The sequence below is a fragment of the Corythoichthys intestinalis genome, chromosome 21 (assembly GCF_030265065.1).
Source record: "Corythoichthys intestinalis isolate RoL2023-P3 chromosome 21, ASM3026506v1, whole genome shotgun sequence".
Classification (NCBI taxonomy): Eukaryota; Metazoa; Chordata; class Actinopteri; order Syngnathiformes; family Syngnathidae; genus Corythoichthys; species Corythoichthys intestinalis.
The window spans coordinates 30,514,648-30,534,404 of NC_080415.1; the positions used below are offsets into that span (position 1 = coordinate 30,514,648).

At 39.1% G+C, this 19,757-nt stretch overlaps 2 protein-coding genes across 4 annotated transcripts in view; one reads left to right on the plus strand and one right to left on the minus strand.

Moving 5' to 3' along the window:
• The window catches only part of aldh18a1 (aldehyde dehydrogenase 18 family, member A1), a 36,024-nt gene that overhangs the window by 1,268 nt on the left and 14,999 nt on the right, over nt 1-19,757 (plus strand). The window contains exons 1-5 of one of the 3 annotated variants that reach the window (XM_057825805.1): nt 11,719-12,691; nt 12,771-12,886; nt 16,100-16,242; nt 19,038-19,187; nt 19,260-19,517. In XM_057825805.1, coding sequence (XP_057681788.1) covers nt 12,805-12,886; nt 16,100-16,242; nt 19,038-19,187; nt 19,260-19,517 — 633 coding nt within the window. In that variant the 5' untranslated portion in view covers nt 11,719-12,691; nt 12,771-12,804. Of the gene's footprint in view, nt 1-4,500; nt 4,563-11,718; nt 12,692-12,770; nt 12,887-16,099; nt 16,243-19,037; nt 19,188-19,259; nt 19,518-19,757 lie in introns of those variants that run through there. The other 2 variants (XM_057825808.1, XM_057825806.1) reach the window with 2 other exon arrangements.
• Nucleotides 291-4,249, minus strand: LOC130909403 (phenylethanolamine N-methyltransferase). Its single transcript, XM_057825814.1, has 3 exons — nt 4,078-4,249; nt 809-1,019; nt 291-735 (listed from the first exon to the last, which is right to left on the minus strand). Exons 1-3 carry the CDS (start codon nt 4,247-4,249, stop codon nt 297-299), a joined length of 822 nt encoding a protein of 273 aa, XP_057681797.1. The 3' UTR covers nt 291-296.

Consider the following 19,757-nt stretch of genomic DNA (forward strand, 5'->3'; position numbering starts at 1 on the left):
ATGTCATTAAATATCTGTTCATATTTATAAACTTTTACATTAAACAGTTTTAATGTTCATATATTTTGTAATATCTAGAATAAATAAATTACATTATTATACCTAAGGAATCATTTTAAAAGATATGAATTGACTTAGACTGGGTTTCTGTAATAGCTATATTTGGACTGCAGGAGGCGATGTGTAACCACACAAAAATAATTGTTTTGTCCTTGCTCATCTGAAATTCAAATTACAGATGAATTCAAGGCACAGAGATAAGTAAACCATCACTTTTCTGGACACTGGCACTACGTTTATTCCTTCCTCGCCTTTGCAAAAAACACCCCAGTAACGTCATCCACCCCTACTCTCATGTCCTGAGGCAGCGTGTAAACCTCAAGCCGGATCAAGGTGTAGCCACTCTCTTTCAGACTGGCGCACACCTCCGCCTCGCCCAGTGGCACCACAGGGATTCTCACCCCTGGCCCCCCGAAGTAGAAGCTCTCCCCCAGGGCGCCGATGAGGAGTAGGTGTCCGCCGGGCCGGAGCAGCTTCTTGATGTGGCCTAGGGCTCTTGTGAATGCAGCCAGGTCAGGACTGACGCTCTCCAGGCAGAAGCAGGACACCAGGCAGTCCGCCCCTGCCGCAGGGAGGGCGCGAGTGTCCATAGGCTGGGGTTGGTGCACGTCAATGGGGAGGATATCGATAATTGCCCTACGGAGCTTGGCTGCCTTCTCTGTCCACGCCGAGGCCCTGAAAGTGACAAAAACTGTTATTGTCATGGACCACGAATATGCAGGTGATAATAAAAGGTGTTACTCAATACCGCCGCCCTTCCAACTTGCAGACGTGCTGCAGGTAGGGCGTCCAGTCCAGACCGCAGCCCTTTTCATTCTGCAGCCAACGCCTCAGTTCCTTACGGTTAACCTCCAGGAAGTCAGTCAGAACCACCTGGTTGAACACTTCACAACCGCTCAGAACTTGGTAGAGAGTTGGTCCCGAGCCAATGTCCACCAGCAGCTTGCCACTGACGTCACCTCAACGCAAGATCAGAAGTGTGTCTATTAGACATGTGCCGATTACCGGTTTCAAGCTGTACTTTGGTATGAAAACGTCACGGTTTCAAAACAGCAAATATTTTCCGTTACACCTTCCCGAAGGTATTAGCTATTTTTTATGTCCCAAAAATGCAGGGAGAAATCCCCTCGCTTGCAGCTGCTAGGCTCAACCCTCCCTCACCGGTTGTTGCTCTGTGTCAGTGAGTCAGCTGTGCTACATGATGGCTGGAGGAGGTGAAACTCCTGAACTCCCCCCACCCCATCGAAGAAAACAAAATTGCTGGTATGGGAATACTTCAGCTACAGAAAAATTACAGACGGCTGCAGCTTAGAGAAGGAGGGCCAACTGACATGTAAAACATGTTTGCGGAAGGTGGCTGCTGAGGACGTAATACCGCCAATATGATTTCGGATTTACACAAAATTAAATATTAGTAAACACTGTCATGAAAGTCTCCCACCAGCTACGAGAATTAACTCCAGCGTGTTTAGTGTGTCTAGTGGTGGTAAAACGTGGTCTTTTTTTCTCTTTCGCAACTGTCTGTGTTGAGAATGAGAGTGTGTGTGTATATTGTAAACATGATACGAGTCATACACACATGCTTTTTATGGAAAATAATTCAATTATTTTTGTACTGATGGTAATAATGGTGAGCTGTGGTTGTGGGTTTAGGCTCACCTGAAGGACTACATTTATTTTAATTGTGTTCAGAATATGTCAGTTATTTTTTGCTATTTATTTTAAATTAACATACTTATGTTTCCATTTGCTAATGTTTTGAAAAATAAAAATCCTGTTCAATGGAAAAAAGTTTTTTTAGGGCTGTCAAAATTATCGCATTATTATTTTTTTAAATTAATCATGGTAAAATATTTGACGCAATTAACGCACATGCCCCGCTCAAACAGTTTAAAATGACAGCACAGTGACATGTCCACTTGTTACGTGTGTTTTTTTGTGTTGTGTCGCCCTCTGCTGGCGCTTGGGTGCGACTGATTTTGTAATTATTGACATCAACAATGCGACTGATTTTGTAATTATTGACATCAACAATGGCGAGCTACTAGTTTATTTTTTGATTGAAAATTTTACAAATTTTATTAAAACAAAAACATTAAGAGGGGCTTTATTATAAAATTTCTATAACTTGTACTAACATTTATCTTTTAAGAACTACAAGTCTTTCTATCCATGGATCGCTTTAACAGAATGTTAATGTTAATGCCATCTTGTTGATTTATTGTTATAATAAACAAATACAGTGCTTATGTACAGTATGTTGAATGTATATATCCATCTTGTGCCTTATCTTTCCATTCCAACAATAATTTACAGAAAAATATGGCATATTTTATAGATGGTTTGAATTGCGATTAATTACGATTAATTAATTTTTAAGCTGTGATTAACTCGATTGAAAATTTTAATTGTTTGACAGCCCTAAAATTAACCCAGGTATCTCAAAGTAACACATTTTAGAGCTGTAATTGCAATACCGTGATACCGTAAATCGGGATATTTTGGCTTAGGGTTGACATACCGTCAGAATCTCATACCAGCACATGCCTAGTGTCTCACTCGGGGAACCATGATGTATCGTTGTTTATTGGAAAAAGGGTTTTGCCGCCATTTTATTTGTGAAATCTATAAGCACCTTTGGTGTGGCTATTTCTTTGAGATTTTCACGATTCACAGCACGGCTCGGTTTCTATCTTTGCTGTATAATCTAAAACAGTGGTCCCCAAATAGCCGGCCCGTGGGCCGGATACGGCCCGCCTCCACATTTGGTCCGGCCCCCTGAACAATATATTTTTTTTTCAATAGTGTTATTTATTTTCTGGCTTTTTTCTGTGAAGAACGCAGAGAGGGTTATTTGGTTATTATCTATTTAATTAATAGTGTTATTATTATTTATTATTATATAATACTTAGGGCTGTCAAACTATTAAAATTTTTAAACGAGTTAATTACAGCTTAAAAATTAATTAATCGCAATTAATCACAATTCAAACCACAAATAAAATATGCCATATTTTTCTGTAAATTGTTGTTGGAATGGAAAGATAAGACACAAGACGGATATATACATTCAACATACGGTACATAAGTACTGTATTTGTTTACTATAACAATAAATCAACAAGATGGCATTAACATTATTAACATTCGCTTAAAGCGATCCATGGATAGAAAGACTTGTAGTTCTTAAAAGATAAATGTTAGTACAAGTTATAGAAATTTTATATTAAAACCCCTCTTGATGTTTTTGTTTTATTAAAATTTGTGAAATTTTCAATCAAAAAAATAAACTAGTTGCTCGCCATTGTTGATGTCAATAATTACACCATGCTCACTCATTGTAAAATAAAATCATTTGGACCCAAGCGCCAGCAGAGGGCGCCAAACACAAAAAAAACAAGTAACAAGCGGACATTATACTGCTGTCATTTTAATCTGAGCGGGCATGTGCGTTAATTGCGTCAAATATTTTAACGTGATTAATTTAAAAAATTAATTACCGCCCATTTAACGCGATAATTTTGACAGCCCTAATAATATTAAAATATAATATAATATTTGTTTTAATTTTATTTACTTATGTTCCGTGATGAATCCAGAATGGGTTATTTGATTGTGGCTCTTTGAAAAACAATACATTTTTACATTTAGGCACTGCTGCAATCGTCACACTTTTTCTGCTACAAACTGACCCAGCCCCTCATCAGAGAAGGGAAAAGTTATGTGGCCCTCACAGGAAAACGTTTGGGGATCCCTGATCTAAAATATGACCTCAATACAGCCCCTTGTTGTTCGTCTCCTTTTCTGTCTGCTTCCTCTCTTTCTGTCCCCTACAACTCTAATAGAGAATGGGAAAGCTAGATAGAAACGTTTTTCTAGTAACTGAAGAGAACACTGTTATGAGCACAGAACGTAGTATTCTTTCAGATAGGTGAAAATACTCCAAAATGTCTGGCAATATGGGTAACTCTGCTTTGAAAACAAATGAGAGCTTGGCAACAACTCTAAGCCACTTACCTTCTGTGAAGGCTCTATGCAGGCATGCCAGTTTCCATGGCACGATGCTATCCTTCCTGTCAAAATCAGCCCGCGGTGGCGTGTAGTTGTACTGCAGATATGCCACCGGATCAAATTCCTGGTAGCGGGCAGCCATGGCTGCCACTCCATTTTCTATCGACGATTGCTCCATTCTTCTTTTGCGGGTTAACGTCAGTTAGTTTGTACGTTACGATGAGCACGGCTTTCCTCTATGGAGCCTTCTTAAATAGTCATACTTGCGTGGGTGTACCCAGGTCACAATCAGTGTGTTTTGCTTTGGGCGTTCATTGAGTTTTAGGGGCGATAGTGTTGAATCCTGATAGCGTTTGTTTGTGCTTTCTTTCTTTGCCCTCTAGCACTGATGCCATCAGATTAGAGGCTTTCAGCAACAGTAATGGACGTATCATTGTTTCCAGGTCTTGCAACCACCTCTCAGCAGCCCTCTATCTTCACCATCAGTCCAGGTTTGCCTTTGCTTGCCGGTAAAAAGGTTCTTCTCAAAGACCACAGCGTTGTAAGGGTGTAACGGCACATGTATTTGTATTGAACCGTTTCGTTACGTGAGGCTCGGTTCGGAACGGAGCCGTACCGAACGAGTTTCTGACATAATGTAACCCTTACTTTTCGAGGCTGTGAGTCGATCGGGTTACAGTTTCTTTGTGTAGATTATATTTCCTCCGTCTTCTCTACTATAATGACGACCAACACGGTAGGACAGTATAACCCAGAAACGTCAACGGCGGGACAACGTGGCCGCTGCGAGAACGCAGTGAAACGTGGGTGTTTAAGTCAGTCAGCCAATGCACACCAGTCGCAGTGCGGCCGCGTGTTAGACGCGTCCCAGAAGCGGCTCAACACGACACACGCGAAAAGAACGGCAGAGTTTATTATTTGACGCGAGACGCGACCCTCCTGCATCAATACTACGTAGCTAGGATCGGGCAGACCGGAAGTCACTCGTTTAAAAATATGGTGGATCCAGTCGATTTTCAAACTAATATGCAATCGTAACCCACTTTTTGAATCCATCAAGATCTCTTGAGGTCGGGGCACAGTTGACTTGTCTTTGTTGATTTACTGCTGTCTTCTCTGCTATAATAATAACCAACACGGCCCCGTGTTCAATACAAAACCCTCCTACCACAACAAAATAAGTAGGAACTAATATTCACATAGGAACTAAAGTTATACAACATAAAATATATAATATAAATTAATACTACATCACATTTGAAAATAAAAACACATAATAAATAATAGCCCATCTAAATAAAATAAATTGAAATGAGCTAAAACACCTGTACTTAAATAATAAGAATAATACACAAATCCTGCTTACACAATTAAATTTATTATTTTCTGTGTGGCGCTTTACCTTGAGAAAATCCACGGATAAAGCTTTTGAAAACCGTTCATAAGAAGAAAAAAAAAAAGATTCTTTGAGGCATTTCATTTGTAAAATACATGTTAAAATCTTTGTCATTGGGATTGCTTTTCTCTTTAGCACAGGACTTCTTTTTTCTTCGTTCTTTCAGAAAGAAAGCTGACCAATACGCGGGGTCTGAAAGGCAAATTGTTGTTGGATTATCTTTAAATACCCTCTACATTTTGAGCAGAATTCTAGCTTTGTATAGGCTAATGTTCCTATTGTTGAAAGCACAAAGGTGTGTAATAAACAACTAGCTCATTTATATTTTTTATTTTGTTTTCATACTGTACCGAAAATGAACCAAACCGTGACCTCAAACCGAAGTACGTACCGAACCGAGATTTTTGTGTACCGTTACACCCCTAGCGTTATCCCTTTCTTTGTGGGATCATGCGGTCTGTTTTCTGGTGGTAGGATTGAAACCCTACCCTCAGATGACTACTGCAGTTTGGAGAAGCAGTGTCAGCAGTTCGCAGTGGTTCTGTTGCTGGCTGTTGAACCTACAACTAGAGATGTCCCGATCGATCGGGATCACGTCATTTTCAAAGTATCGGAGTCGGCAAAAAAATATCGGCCATGCCTTTTTTTAATATATATATATATATATATATATATATATTTTTTTTTTTTATTAAATCGTTTTCTAATTGTATTTAACGTTACAGACATAATATGTTTCACTCTTCCAGAGTCTTTAGTTTAGGCTTCAGGTAGGGTTATCAAATTTATCCTAATAACAGCGGTAAGTAATTTAAAAAACAATGTATCTCATTAAAATATTTAATGCAATTAATGCATGCGCTGCACAACCCACTCACGCATTGTAGCGCTCAATCTGTAATGGCGTCGTTTTAAAAGGCAGCGTAAAATGAGTAGAGTGAATTTTGGCTGCCTTTGCAGCCTATTTTTAATTGGCTAAAACCTTTCAACCCTTTCCCTACGATTAGAAATATCATGGGAAGCAAGGTAGCAATTGATCTTTATCTTAACACCTAAATTTATTTGCCAACGCAGAGAAGATATATCAATTGGTAGCACTACGCACAGTAATGGTTCCACTTCCCATCATGCATTTGGGCCTGACTACAGTATCATTTACTGAAAGCTGAACAAATACACTAGATGGCAATATTTAGTCACAATATACAAAGTCACAAGTCTTTCTATCCGTGGATCCCTCTCACAGAAAGAATGTTAATAATGTAAATGCCATCTTGAGGATTTATTGTCACAATAAACAAATACAGTACTTATGTACTGTATGTTGAATGTATATATTCGTCCGAGTTTTATTCATTTTTTTCTTAATGCATTGCCAAAATGTCTATGATCGGGAAAAATTATCGGGAATGATTGGAATTGAAAAAGCAAAAAAAAGCAATCAGATCGGGAAATATCGGGATCGGCAGATACTCAAACGATCGGGATCAGATCGGAAGCAAAAAACATGATCGGAACAACCCTACCTACAACTCTTTGGTACTATGGCAAGACTTCAGTTCACTATCAAACAGTTTGAAGGATGCGACCCCTTGCTCAAGGCCATATTAGATTAATATTTTCTCCACATTGCTCCCTCACAGTTCCTCAAACCAATTGATGACAGATCGAAGTACCAACTCCCCCAAACGTACTTCAGTACGTCACCTGAGTTGTGTTTGTCTTTTGCAGTGTCAAAGCTGTCCAATATTATTCCATTTTGGTAGGTCAAGTCCTATTTATTGCGGGGTTAAAGGGACATGTTAGACTTTGCACAGCGAAAGCAACACAGGCCAGCTGACAAAACACAGAGTTTGAGCCGCTGATTCGATTAATTTACCACCTATTCCCAGCGTAAGCAGCAGCTGAGCTGCTGTGGAAAATTGCCACGTTGTCATCAAACTGCTCTCCACAGGGGTCCTCTGACACCTCGCTCATTGCTGGCAGATGGACACACGCACAGTCTTGCAGTCTCAGAATTTTTGAATGGAGTTTTGCCACACGATAGTGATAAAATTGGGTTATGTGATCACTTCCCTGGCATCGCTTTTGGCTACACTTTGCCAATTTTGTGATAAAATGAGTGAGAAATTTCCGTATTTTCAAATGAAAGCAATCGGGACAAATAGGTCACTCCTACTTTGTATTTTATTAAAAACCCTATGTTTGGGAAACACACACATTTCACTCCGCTGATGGCAAATGGTTCAACCAAGGAACCTCGGCAACGTCATCTTCATGGTGGTCTTCGTTTCTAACACAAGACTCTTTGGACTGATGTTGAACACTTCATGGATGTGAAGTGGAGTTTGAGGCTCAACCTTTCTGGTGGGTCCCTCTGTAGACTTTGGTGGCTGCCTCTGACTGATGGCCCCCGAGAGGAAGCGCTGCAGGAGTCGCCTGGCTTCACAATATTTCTCTGAGTGATCCAACTCTGTCACTGTGGCCCTGGAAGTAGACGCAACAAAACAGTCGTAGAATGTATTGTTCCTCCTTCACATGACCGTTTCATATCCACAAAACCTAAAAATAAGACCCTAAACTGAATCCTAATCCTGCACACTGACTGTAAAATTAACTCCCTAAACCAGGGGTCCCCATACTTTTTCCTGTGAGGGTCACATAACTTTTCCCTTCTCTGATGAGGGGCCGGGGTCAGTTTGCAACAGAAAAGGTGTGACGATTGCAGGAGTGCCTAAATGTAAAAATGTATTGTTTTTCAGAAAGCCACAATCAAATAACCCTTTCTGGATTCGTCACGGAACAAAAGTAAATAAAATAAAAATAAAAAATAATAACAATATAATACAATATAATTTAATATATAGGGCTGTCAAAATTATAGCGTTAACGGGTGTGATTAAAATTAATCACGTTAAAATATTTGACGCATTTAACGCACATGCCCCGCTCAAACAGATTAAAATGACAGCACAGTGTCATGTGCACTTGTTACTTGTGTTTTTGTGTGTTTTGTCACCCTCTGCTGGCGCTTGGGTGCGACTGATTTTATGGATTTCAGCACCATGGTGCAATTATTGACATCAACAATGGCGAGCTACTAGTTTATTTTTTGATTGAAAGTTTTACAAATTTTATTAAAACGAAAACATTGGTTTTTATATACAATTTCTATAACTTGTACTAACATTTATCTTTTAAGAACTACAAGTCTTTCTATCCATGGATCGCTTGAACAGTTAATAATGTTATTGCTATCTTGTTGATTTATTGTTATAATAAACACATACAGTACTTATGTACTGTATGTTGAATATATATATCCGTCTTCTGTCTTATCTTTCCATTCCAACAATAATTTACAGAAAAATATGGCATATTTTATAGATGGTTTGAATTGCGATTAATTACGATTAATTCATTTTTAAGCTGTGATTAACTCGATTAAAATTTTTAATCATTTGACAGCCCTAATAATAAATTATAATATAACATAATATAATAATAACACTATTAATAATATAATATAATAAATAATAACACGATTAATTAAATCGATAATAACCAAATAACTCTCTCTGGGTTCTTTACAGAAAATAAGCCGGGAAATAAATAACACTATTGAAGGAGAAAAAAAATTTTTTTTTTTGTTGTTCAAGGAGCTGGACCAAATGTGGATGCGGGCCGTATTCGGCCCGCGGGCCGTAGTTTGGGGACCCCTGCCCTCAACCTAACCTTGATCATATTTAATCCACCCCAAATCTAACTCTTATTCAAGCCCTGAAGCAGTTCTCTACCTTCAACCTAAACCTTTCCCAAACCTGAACCAAAAATCCCTAAAACTGACTCAGAAATAAAACCCCTACCATTAGCATGACACCTAATCTGAAACCTAAACCACTTGAAACATGACACCTAAACACAAATTCCAAATAAAACCCAAGCACATAAAACTCTAAACCCAAACTTTCCTAGCCCTAACCTTCAGTCGTAGAAACTAATCCTAATTTAAACTGAAATCCAACCCAACCTAACCTAAAATATGAAGAACTGGTCACTAACCTTTGCACTTGAGACACATCAAGGCTATGCCAGTGAGCCGAATAGCTCTGTCCTCTCTGCCAGTCCTCCTCCATCACACTACAGTCCAGTGCTCTTCCAACACTGCTCATCTTCATAGAGTCAGAACCCTTAAATTTGTTACAACTGTGAAAGACTCTTTCTACTGCTTCCACAGAGTGAGCTTGTCAAAATGTGGTACAAGTGTTGGGGTAGGGCTGGTGGAAGGCGGATTAACGCGGTGTTTACATAGTTGTTCGTCTGCAGTTATTTTGGTTACATGCCGATGTGAAACACAAAAGCACGGTAAGGCGTACATTCTCTATCACTGGTCTCCAGTATGACTCAATTGGACAGTGAGCCCTTGTTTATGGCAAGGGATAGAGTCAGCACCTCTACTCGTACTTTCTACTAAGCCTCACAATTGAAAAAGTATTAAACACACATACAGTGGGTTTATTAGAATGGCGCCCGGAGTATTCAGGTAAGTAAGGTTCAGCTTGATCCCCGCAAGTCAAATGGACACGAAACAGATGAGGACGAGGCACAGATAAAGCGGAAAAAGCGCACTTGAGAGAAAACAGGGCCGGAATAATGGAATAACACACATTTAAGCACTGAGGCGATTGAGTTATGTTGGGCGCTGAGGGGCAGGTGGTGGGTGGCGAGTTGTGTGTTAGCGGTCGACTGTGCTTGGGGCTTGAAGTAGTCACGAACTTGCCTTTACGTTAACTGTTATGCACCATTTTTGTAATTGTATCAAGGGCGTAGGTTTGGTCTCAATATTGATAGGGACAATAACCCTAACAAAAATAAATAAAAATTGAGCCTTCCTTCAAGTAAAACACTACAGTCCCTGACAAAATTCTTGTTGCTTATCCATTTTGTAGAAAAAATTGCCAATAACCTGACTTTTAATTATTCAATTGGTTTCAGAAATGGCTCATATGAAAGCTAAGACCCTCTCAAATGATGTTGAATGTACAAAAATATATTTGTTTCACTGAAAAATATTTATTATTTAATAAAGACATAAAGGTCAAATTTTGGCAAGACAAAAGTTTTGTCACCTACAGAATGTAGTGTGAAAATTGAACAAAAAATGTACTTCAAATACAAAAATATGTTACATAACATAAGCGGATGAAATAGTGGTGCTGTGAGATCCAAATTTAATATTTTAGTAGGCGACAAAACTTTTGTCTTGCCAAAATTTGACCTTTATGTCTTCATTAAATGATAAATATTTTTTTCAGTGAAACCAATATATTTTTCTTAGGGCTGTCAAAATTATCGCGTTAACGCGCGGTGATTAATTTTTTTAATTAATCACGTTAAAATATTTGACGCAATTAACGCACATGTCCCGCTCAGAAAGTATTCTGCCTTTTGGTAAGTTTTACAGCAAGACTTTTTGTGCTGTCCAACAGTGAACTCTTGTGGTCACTTTGCGACATGGTTTATTGTTTTCTTTCCAGTTCATTATGGCTGCACGACGTCTCGGGCTGATAATGTTGTGCTTATATGATCCTTGGACAAGATTTGTCCGTAAGTATGGTTGTTGTAAAGGATGTACATATTATGTTAGTAAGCGAAATGTTATATTTTTTGGATGAGACGCTTTTTTGTTTGTTTAGTGAACCTGTATAGCCTGCTAAGCTAACGTTGTTGCTAATGCAATGTTTGTGTACTTTTTTTTTGTAGTTTTACGACGGTCTAAAGAGGACAATGGTTTGAGGCCATTTTATTAATAAATTAGATGAAAAAAGGAAGAAGTCTAATTATTAAGTCGTCGTTCACTAGCTGTCTAGCTTTGGAAAAAGTAGACGCTTCGGAGTGAGGACAGCATAGACAGATTTAAATGACAGTAGAGTGAAATACCCACTACAGTCCTTTTGTACCGTATGTTGAATGTATATATCCATCTTGTGTCTTATCTTTCCATTCCAACAATTTATTTTACAGAATATATATATAATTTACAGAAAAATATGGCATATTTTATAGATGGTTTGAATTGCGATTAATTGCGATTAATTACGATTAATTAATTTTTAAGCTGTAATTAACTCGATTAAAAATTTTAATCGTTTGACAGCCCTAATTTTTCTACATTCAACGTCATTTGGGAGGGTCTTAGTTTTCATATAAGCCATTTCTGAAACCAATTGAATAATTAAAAGTCAGGTTATTAGCAATTGTTTCGACAAAATGGATAAGCGACAAGACTTTTGTCAGGGACTGTACTGCTTTTGTCCACAAGCACAGCCAAACTCAACAAAAAACGAAAGCTCCTTTGGGCTGCTTTAAGATCAGATAAATAAAATAAAAATGAAAACTGGGGAGAAGTGAGTAAACCTTGGTTTGCTACGTTTCTTACAGTTTAAAAACATTAACAGTAGAAAACATACAGGAGGATATTTCTGTCAAAGCAGCTTCCTTCTAGAGCTCAAAAAATTCATATGGATTATTCTTATGCTATGCTAACTCTGATGCATGTTGGACTTTTAGTAGCAAAATTAGTGGTGTGTTCCCTACCTCCACAACATTGACGTCTTATAGATTACTCAGATTACTTGCAGTGGCTGCTGCTGGCGGGAAAAAACTTCTAATATCTGTCGTCTTCAAAGGGGGCGGAGGAGGCAGCGGCAAGTTGTATTTCTGTCAGGGCTGTGAATGTGTGTGTGTGTGTGTGGGGGGGGGGGTGGTCAAGTCATCAGCCAATCAAACATGCGTTTGAGGGTAAAACATTTAGCAAGTGAAAAGGGGTCGATGTAAGTCTGACCATAATGAAAGTACTGTAATTCACTTTCAATTCAATCCAATCTAAATTACCTACGTATATACCTGAAGTCATTATTTAATGAAAATAAGCTTGCTTAAATGTTGGTGGGGACAATTTCAGCATCCTGAAAAGTTGCTAGTGTTATGTCCCTACCGTCCCTATGCAAAGATACGCCCTTGAATTATATGAGCACAAAATCCGAAAAAGTAACATTTTTACTTAATCATTGTGTCAGGAAGGGGTGTGAGGATGATGAGGGAGGGAGGGAGGGAGGGAGTGATGATGAGGGAGGGCCTGATCAACTAACCTCAGCCTCCATTCACCAATAAACACTAGTTGTCATTAAAGTGTCACTGGCAAATTGGATCATCATTAACACTGTAAGTAAGGACATAGTATTCACCTTGTGCTATTCTAAGTGATGTCTGTGACTAAATGTGTTGCTATGGATGCTCTCAGAGGTAAATCTGTATGAAAGTGAGTCAAAGTGAGTATGCTGCTCCAGAGGCTGTGCTCCAGGATTCAGCTGGACCCCCCGAAACACTACTGGAGGACTACCCGAACCCTCTCACAAGGCAAGCCAGGCCCTTCCTGATTTAGTTTGTGATTCTACAGTAATTATTTTAGGAAATTGCTTTGAGTAATATATGCCAGTAATACACAGTTGCCACATCTGCTTTGTAGTGTGTATGTGCTTCAAATGTATTTTATTTGGTTACAATTGTCTCTTTGAAAAAAAGATTTTGCTCCTTAACTTTTTCACTGCAAGCCATTTTAAAAAGTTCCTCTATTGCCAGTCATTTTTTAGCTTCATGGGCATCTTTAAAGACCAACAATCCTTCAGTCTTTTTGTGTCTTGCTGTTCCGTTACCTGCCTTGGGACTGTGGGTGCAAATGAGCATTTTTGCTATAATCCGGCACATTTACATCTTTTAGATGTATCTAAATAGATGTTCATCAATGTGCACTACACTCCAAAAAAGTGCACTGTCCCTATCAAATATATAAATAAATACAATTTAGCCAGCGGCCCTACCTACCAAAAAAAAAAAAAAAAAAACAGATTTTTTTTAATTACATCTGAAAAAATCTGTTCTTTAAGGAATCAGTAAAATAACATGTAATTTCAACAACATTCTAGATTTTTTGGAGAAACTTTTAAATGAAGTTGCCAAAACTAAACAAAACAGATGGAGTGCCCAATCTTTATTTTCTACTAAAAAACTGTGCTGATTCCCAAATCCAATCCATGACGCATATGTCGACCTGTCTGTATCACGTCTCTCAAAGTCAGCCCAAAGGTCGATTTCTTCCATCCCCGTTGGCTAATATTCTTGTTTTAATTCGCGAAATAACTTTTATCAGTTAAGTTTATTGTAAAAGGTTGTCACTGAAATTGAGTGTATTCCCACTCGGTAAATAAAATGCTTGTGGTGAACTTTTTCCGCCTGTTGCATACCTCATTGTTCATTGGGTGAGGATGATGTCAGCATTTTTCGTGCTGATGTGGCAGGCTTCTCTTATGGCAATGTAGAGTTTGTCCTATCTGGATATACACTTTAAATGATCTTTACAGTATACATTGAGAGCATTTAAGGGAATGTTTGTGCATTTTGAGTCAGTTTAGAAAAAGTCAGCAAATTGCAGGTTATAAGAATGTAATTCCTGGTATTTTTCTTGCTGGTAAATGTTAAAATGAGTCGTATTTGACTCAAATATACAGTCCCTGACAAAGGTTTTGTTGCTAATCCATTTTGTAGAAACAATTGCTAATAACCTGTCTTTTAATTATTCAGTTGGTTTCAGAAATGGCTCAAATGAAAGCTAAGACCCTCTCAAATGATGTTGAATGTACAAAAATATATATGTTTCACTGAAAAAAGATTTATCATTTCATGAAGACATGAAGGTCAAATTTTGGCAAGACAAAAGTTTTGTCGCCTACAGAAAGTAGTGTGAAAATTGAACAAAAAATGTACTTCAAATACAAAAACATGTTAAATAAGAGAATTAAGTAGTGGTGCTGTGAGATCCAAATTTAATATTTTGTATGACTTCCATGGGCTTCGGCAAGGATTCATACAATTTATTGATGAAGTCATCAGGAACATCAAAGAAAGCAGTCTTGCATGCCTCGCAGAGTTCATCAACTTTCTTGGGTTTCGTCTTCCATGCTTCCTCTTTCATCCTACCCCAGACATGCACAGTGACGTTCATTTCTAGTGACTGGGCTGGCGATGGAGCACCATCCTGCTGCATAATTTGTCCCTTTTTATAGTTAGGAATGTAAGCGGCAACTAAGATTTGTTGATATTTCAGACTATTTATGTTGCCTTCCACCCTGCAGATCTCTTGTGCACCCCCATACTGGATCTAACCCCAGACCATGATTTTGCCACCACCAAACTTCACTGTTTTCTGAGTGAATCTCGGATCCATGCGGGCTCAAGTAGGTCTCCTGCAATATTTGTGGCGACTATGGTGTAATTCAGTGGAAGATTCCTCTGAAAAATCCACCTTTTGACACAAAAACAGTGAAGTTTTTTTTTTTTTCAGACTATTTATCTCTCAGTGTGCAGACAATTAAAAAACTGTGTGGCATTTGCCAAGACCCACAGCCTGTCAAAAGGATAGTTGCTGGAAAAGTGTCAAAAGGTGGATTTTTCAGATGAATCTTCCATTCAATTACACCACAGTCGCCGCAAATATTGCAGGAGACCTACTGGAGCCCGCATGGATCTGAGATTCACTCAGAAAACTGTGAAGTTTGGTAGTGGCAAAATCATGGTCTAGGGTTACATCCAGTATAGTGTGTGCAAGAGATCTGCAGGGTGGAAGGCAACATAAATAGCCTGAAATATCAACAAATCTTAGCTGCCTCTTACATTCCTAACCATAAAAAGGGACAAATTCTGCAGCAGGACGGAGCTCCATCGCATACTTCAATCTCTACCTGAAAGTTCCTCAAGGCAAAGAAGATCAAGATCCTCCAGGACTGGATAGCCCAGTCACCAGACATGAACATCATTGAGCATGTCTGGGGTAGGATGAAAGAGGAAGCATGGAAGATGAAACCCAAGAATGTTGATGAACTCTGGGAGGCATGTAAGACTGCTTTCTTTGATGTTACTGATGTCTTCATCAATAAATTGCATGAATCCTTGCCAAAGCCCATGGAAGTCATACAAAATATTACATTTCAATCTCACAGCACCACTACTTAATTCTCTTATGTTATGTAACATATTTTTGTATTTGAACTACATTTTTTGTTCAGTTTTCACACTACTTTCTGTAGGCGACAAAACTTTTGTCATGCCAAAATTCGACCTTTATGTCTTCATTAAATGATCAATCTTTTTTCAGTGAAACAAATATATTTTTGTAAATTCAACATCATTTAGGAGGGTCTTAGCTTTCATATGAGCCATTTCTGAAACCAATTGAATAATTCAAAGTCAGGTTATTAGCAATTGTTTCTACAAAATGGATAAGCGACAAGACTTGTCAGGGACTGTATTAACTACATGAGTCTTAATAAGAGATTAGCATCATCCTGACAAAATAGATTTTTCTCTTGACTGTATACGAGTGTACTTGTACATTGCTACCTGGAGGCAAACTCATTATCTACTCTTTTTGAATAAACTGTCGTAATTTGTGATGCCTTATATTGTTTGCACAGGCGTCACCTGTTTTCACCTCATATGAACTTTTAATACAAGTTGTTATACTTGTCTTAAGTCACAGAGAGTGAGTACTAATTTACAGTGTCGACCTCGACTTAGGTCAACGTGGTGGTGGCCCTTTTGCCCACCGTGGCGAGCTGCGCCACGCCAAAAGGATCGTGGTGAAGCTGGGGAGCGCCGTTGTCACGCGGGGCGACGAGTGCGGCTTGGCGCTGGGACGGCTGGCGTCCATTGTAGAACAGGTGATATTTTTGCTGAAGGAAGTCATAAAGGGCATATCCCGCAGTGTATGACTTTTATATGTAGTCGTAGAAGATGACTGCCTCTGGCTAGAAGACGTGATGAACTACGACATTCGTGTTTTATTTTTATAAAACCAGATATAAAAATGCGGACCAAACTCTGACACCGGTCGTACAAGGACCGAACAGCCCTTACTGGGAATGGGAATCGAAATCCGATTCCAATTCGGAACTGGTTCCGAGTGTTTCGAGGCCTCGACATCACAATGAAAAAGCCTTAACGATCCCTTTAATGATCCCTAAAGACGCATATTGCGTCCTGACGTGTCTTGTTGTCCAGACGCATCAAACTAGCATGGCGCCAAGAACCACTCGCTCCAAAGTTTGGCTACACTTCACCAGGAAAAAGGGTGAAAATGAAAGGTTACGATAGTTTAGCACGAGCATTGCCGCCATAAACATAACAATGACAGCACGTAGGTTCGAACGCTCGAAAGTGTGTCTTCACTTCACGAGGAAAAATTACAACAAAGCGACTTGCAGTCATTGCGAGATGGAAATAACTGCATCGGGAGGGAATACACTGCACTGTCCTCACCGAGACGCTAAGGCTCAGTCCTGGCTATACAGCTAGCTAAACTCCCAAATGACGATGCAGAAGACGTTGGTATAATTTGCTGACTTTATTCAATCATCACTTGAAACTAAAAATAGAAATGAAATCAATTTCGTCCCCAATAACAAACAGGTTTGCATCAACGTAAATCAGCGATGATTAGCTGCTAACACAGTAACAACAAACAGCATGCGTTCGCTAGCATTAGCACATCGTTTAAACCACTACACAACTGGATTTAAGTGTCCAATCGCGAGTGGAAACAACAACAACAACACAGAAGATACATACAGGCGTTGGCGCTGTAGATATTTTACAAACATTAACAATGAACGTAGGCTCGTGGCAGTGTTTGCCTTTCTCACTAACTCGCTCACTCGCTTGGATGCGGCATTTCTTCCCCTTCGCGTGTAAGCGCGCTCTTCTTCACGTGAGCGCGCTCTTCTTCGCGTGAGGAAGCGCAAGGGCGCCACCACTTGAGCGTGAAAGCACCACAAAAACTAAAAGGCATGCATTTCAATATACTGGTAAATAAAAACAGGGGTCCCCAAACTACGGCCCGCGGCTCCATATTTGGTCCGGCCCCCTGAACAATTCCAGAGAGCATTTAGAATTTTTTTTGTTTTTTTCTCCCTCAGTAGTGTTATTTATTTCCTGGCCTTTTTCAGTGAATAGCTCAGAGAGGGTTATTTGGTTATTATCTATTTAATTAATAGTGCTATTACTATATATTATTATTATATTATATTATTATTTTTATTTTATTTACTTTTGTTCCGTGAAGAATCCACAGAGGGTTATTTGATTGTGGCTTTCTGAAAAACAATAATTTTTTTACATTTACGCACTCCTGCAATCGTCACACTCTTTCTGTTACAAACTGACCCCGGCCTCTCATCAGAGAATGGAAAAGTTATTTGGCCCTCACAGGAAAAAGTTTGGGCACATTGCCAAAGGCAGAACAACGACCTATATGCCAAAATATACCAATATTTTTTATTTCTATTAGAAAAATGTTTCAGTAAAATGTTACACATTCTTGTGCATTTGCCACTTATTGCCACAGTTAACAATGAGGCTTTGGGCCTCTTTTGACCTCGTTGTGAGTTTGTAAGGTTGTGACTTCTGATTAAACAAACTCGATGCCAATCAAAATGTTTGTTCTTCTTTTTCCCGAAATTACAATCGATAAGAGAATCGATAAAGAATCGAATCGTTAAGCAATATCGATAATGGAATCGGAATCGTAAAAATCGTATCAATTCCCATCCCTAGCCCTTACCAAGGGGCTCAGTACCCCGTACATGGTCAAACGCCTTCTCCAAATCTACAAAACACATGTAGACTGGTTGGGCGAACTTCCATGCCCCCTCGAGGACCCTGCCGAGGGTTAGGGTTATGGATATAAAAATGTTTCTGTGGGATGGTATCCATCAGGATGACGCTGTCATTGTATATGATTGATTGATTTTTTTTCGAGCAGTTATAAATGAAATACAACAATAAGAAAAGGAAAACATTGATAATAATAGAGATAATGATACAAAATATATATACTGAACATATATACAGTAAGTAGCTCGAAATGTTTGGGAAGAGGCCGAACTTTGTCTTGTAAATAGTTTTTTATGCAACATACAAATTTTGTTATTTTTCTTTTATTTAAAAAGTGTCATTTTTTTAATGTTGCGAGCAACATTCTAGTTTTATTCCTTATAATTTAAAAACTATTTCAAAAAATATTTTGTGTTTTTTCATTATCGCATTGGCTGCTACTGACAGCTGCTATTGTCCAATTAATTTTGACAAGGAGGGCACGAATGAATGAAGGATGAGCATTCACAGCTAGTCAGCCCCGTATATTTAAAAAATTTTGACGCTTTCAACAGTTATTATTAAACTTTTAAAAATCTTTGGTTACTCCATACCATTTCTAAACGTTTTTGACATAATGAAACGCATTCAAATGAAGCTGAATTATTTAAATGTAGTACTGTATTTTCAAATAACAATGTGATATTTGTGTAAAATAAGTTATGGGTTTGATGATGGAAGTTAAACTTTATCAAAAAATGGTCTCAGCTCCTAAAAACAATCATTAGGAGTTACATTTTAAACTCGCTTGATAACCAAAACAGCAGCATCTCCGCTTTCATCTGACGTGGTATGTCATCCACAGGTGGCGGTACTGCAAAACCAAGGCCGGGAGATGATGATCGTCACCAGCGGCGCTGTGGCCTTTGGCAAACAAAGGCTGCGGCACGAGATTTTGCTGTCCCAGAGTGTTCGGCAGGCGCTTCATTCGGGTCACAGTCAACTCAAAGACATGGTTGCTGGAATCACCTACATGTGCTACCTGTAAAATTCTATACTATATATTTTTTCTCCATCGCTCTTGCAGTCGATGCCCGTTTTGGAGGCTCGAGCATGTGCGGCCGCCGGGCAGAGCGGTCTGATGGCGCTGTATGAAGCCATGTTCTCACAATACAGCACCTGCACTGCGCAGGTTCTGGTGACTAATCTGGACTTCTATGATGACCAAAAACGCAAGAACTTGAACAGCACGTTGAAGGAGCTACTACGCATGAACATCGTGCCAATTGTTAACACCAATGACGCCGTGGTGCCCCCGCCGCAGCCTGACAGCGACCTGCAGGGGGTAAACGTGGGTACCGACGTCAAGGGGTGGTCAGTAGGGGCACGGCTGGCTGGTGGCGGGGCGTGGAGGTGGAAAAATAAGCCACATCTGGCCACTAGCAAGTATTTGTAAAAACTGACTTTTTGATTCAGCTCTTTTATGGGTTCTGATTATAGTGTGCAGATTTTGTGGCTCAAAAGACAGAAGGTGACAGCTTGGCATTAGAGTTTTCCTTGCACATAGGCAAACATTATATCGCCG

Excerpts from the sequence above, each read along its gene's own strand:
- LOC130909403 (XM_057825814.1), bottom strand. The coding sequence starts at position 4,249 with ATGGAGCAATCGTCGATAGAAAATGGAGTGGCAGCCATGGCTGCCCGC. Across the intron at positions 1,020-4,077 it reads GCATAGAGCCTTCACAGAAG|GTGACGTCAGTGGCAAGCTG; the intron begins GTAAGTGGCTTA and ends TCTTGCGTTGAG. Across the intron at positions 736-808 it reads TGCAAGTTGGAAGGGCGGCG|GGCCTCGGCGTGGACAGAGA; the intron begins GTATTGAGTAAC and ends TGTCACTTTCAG.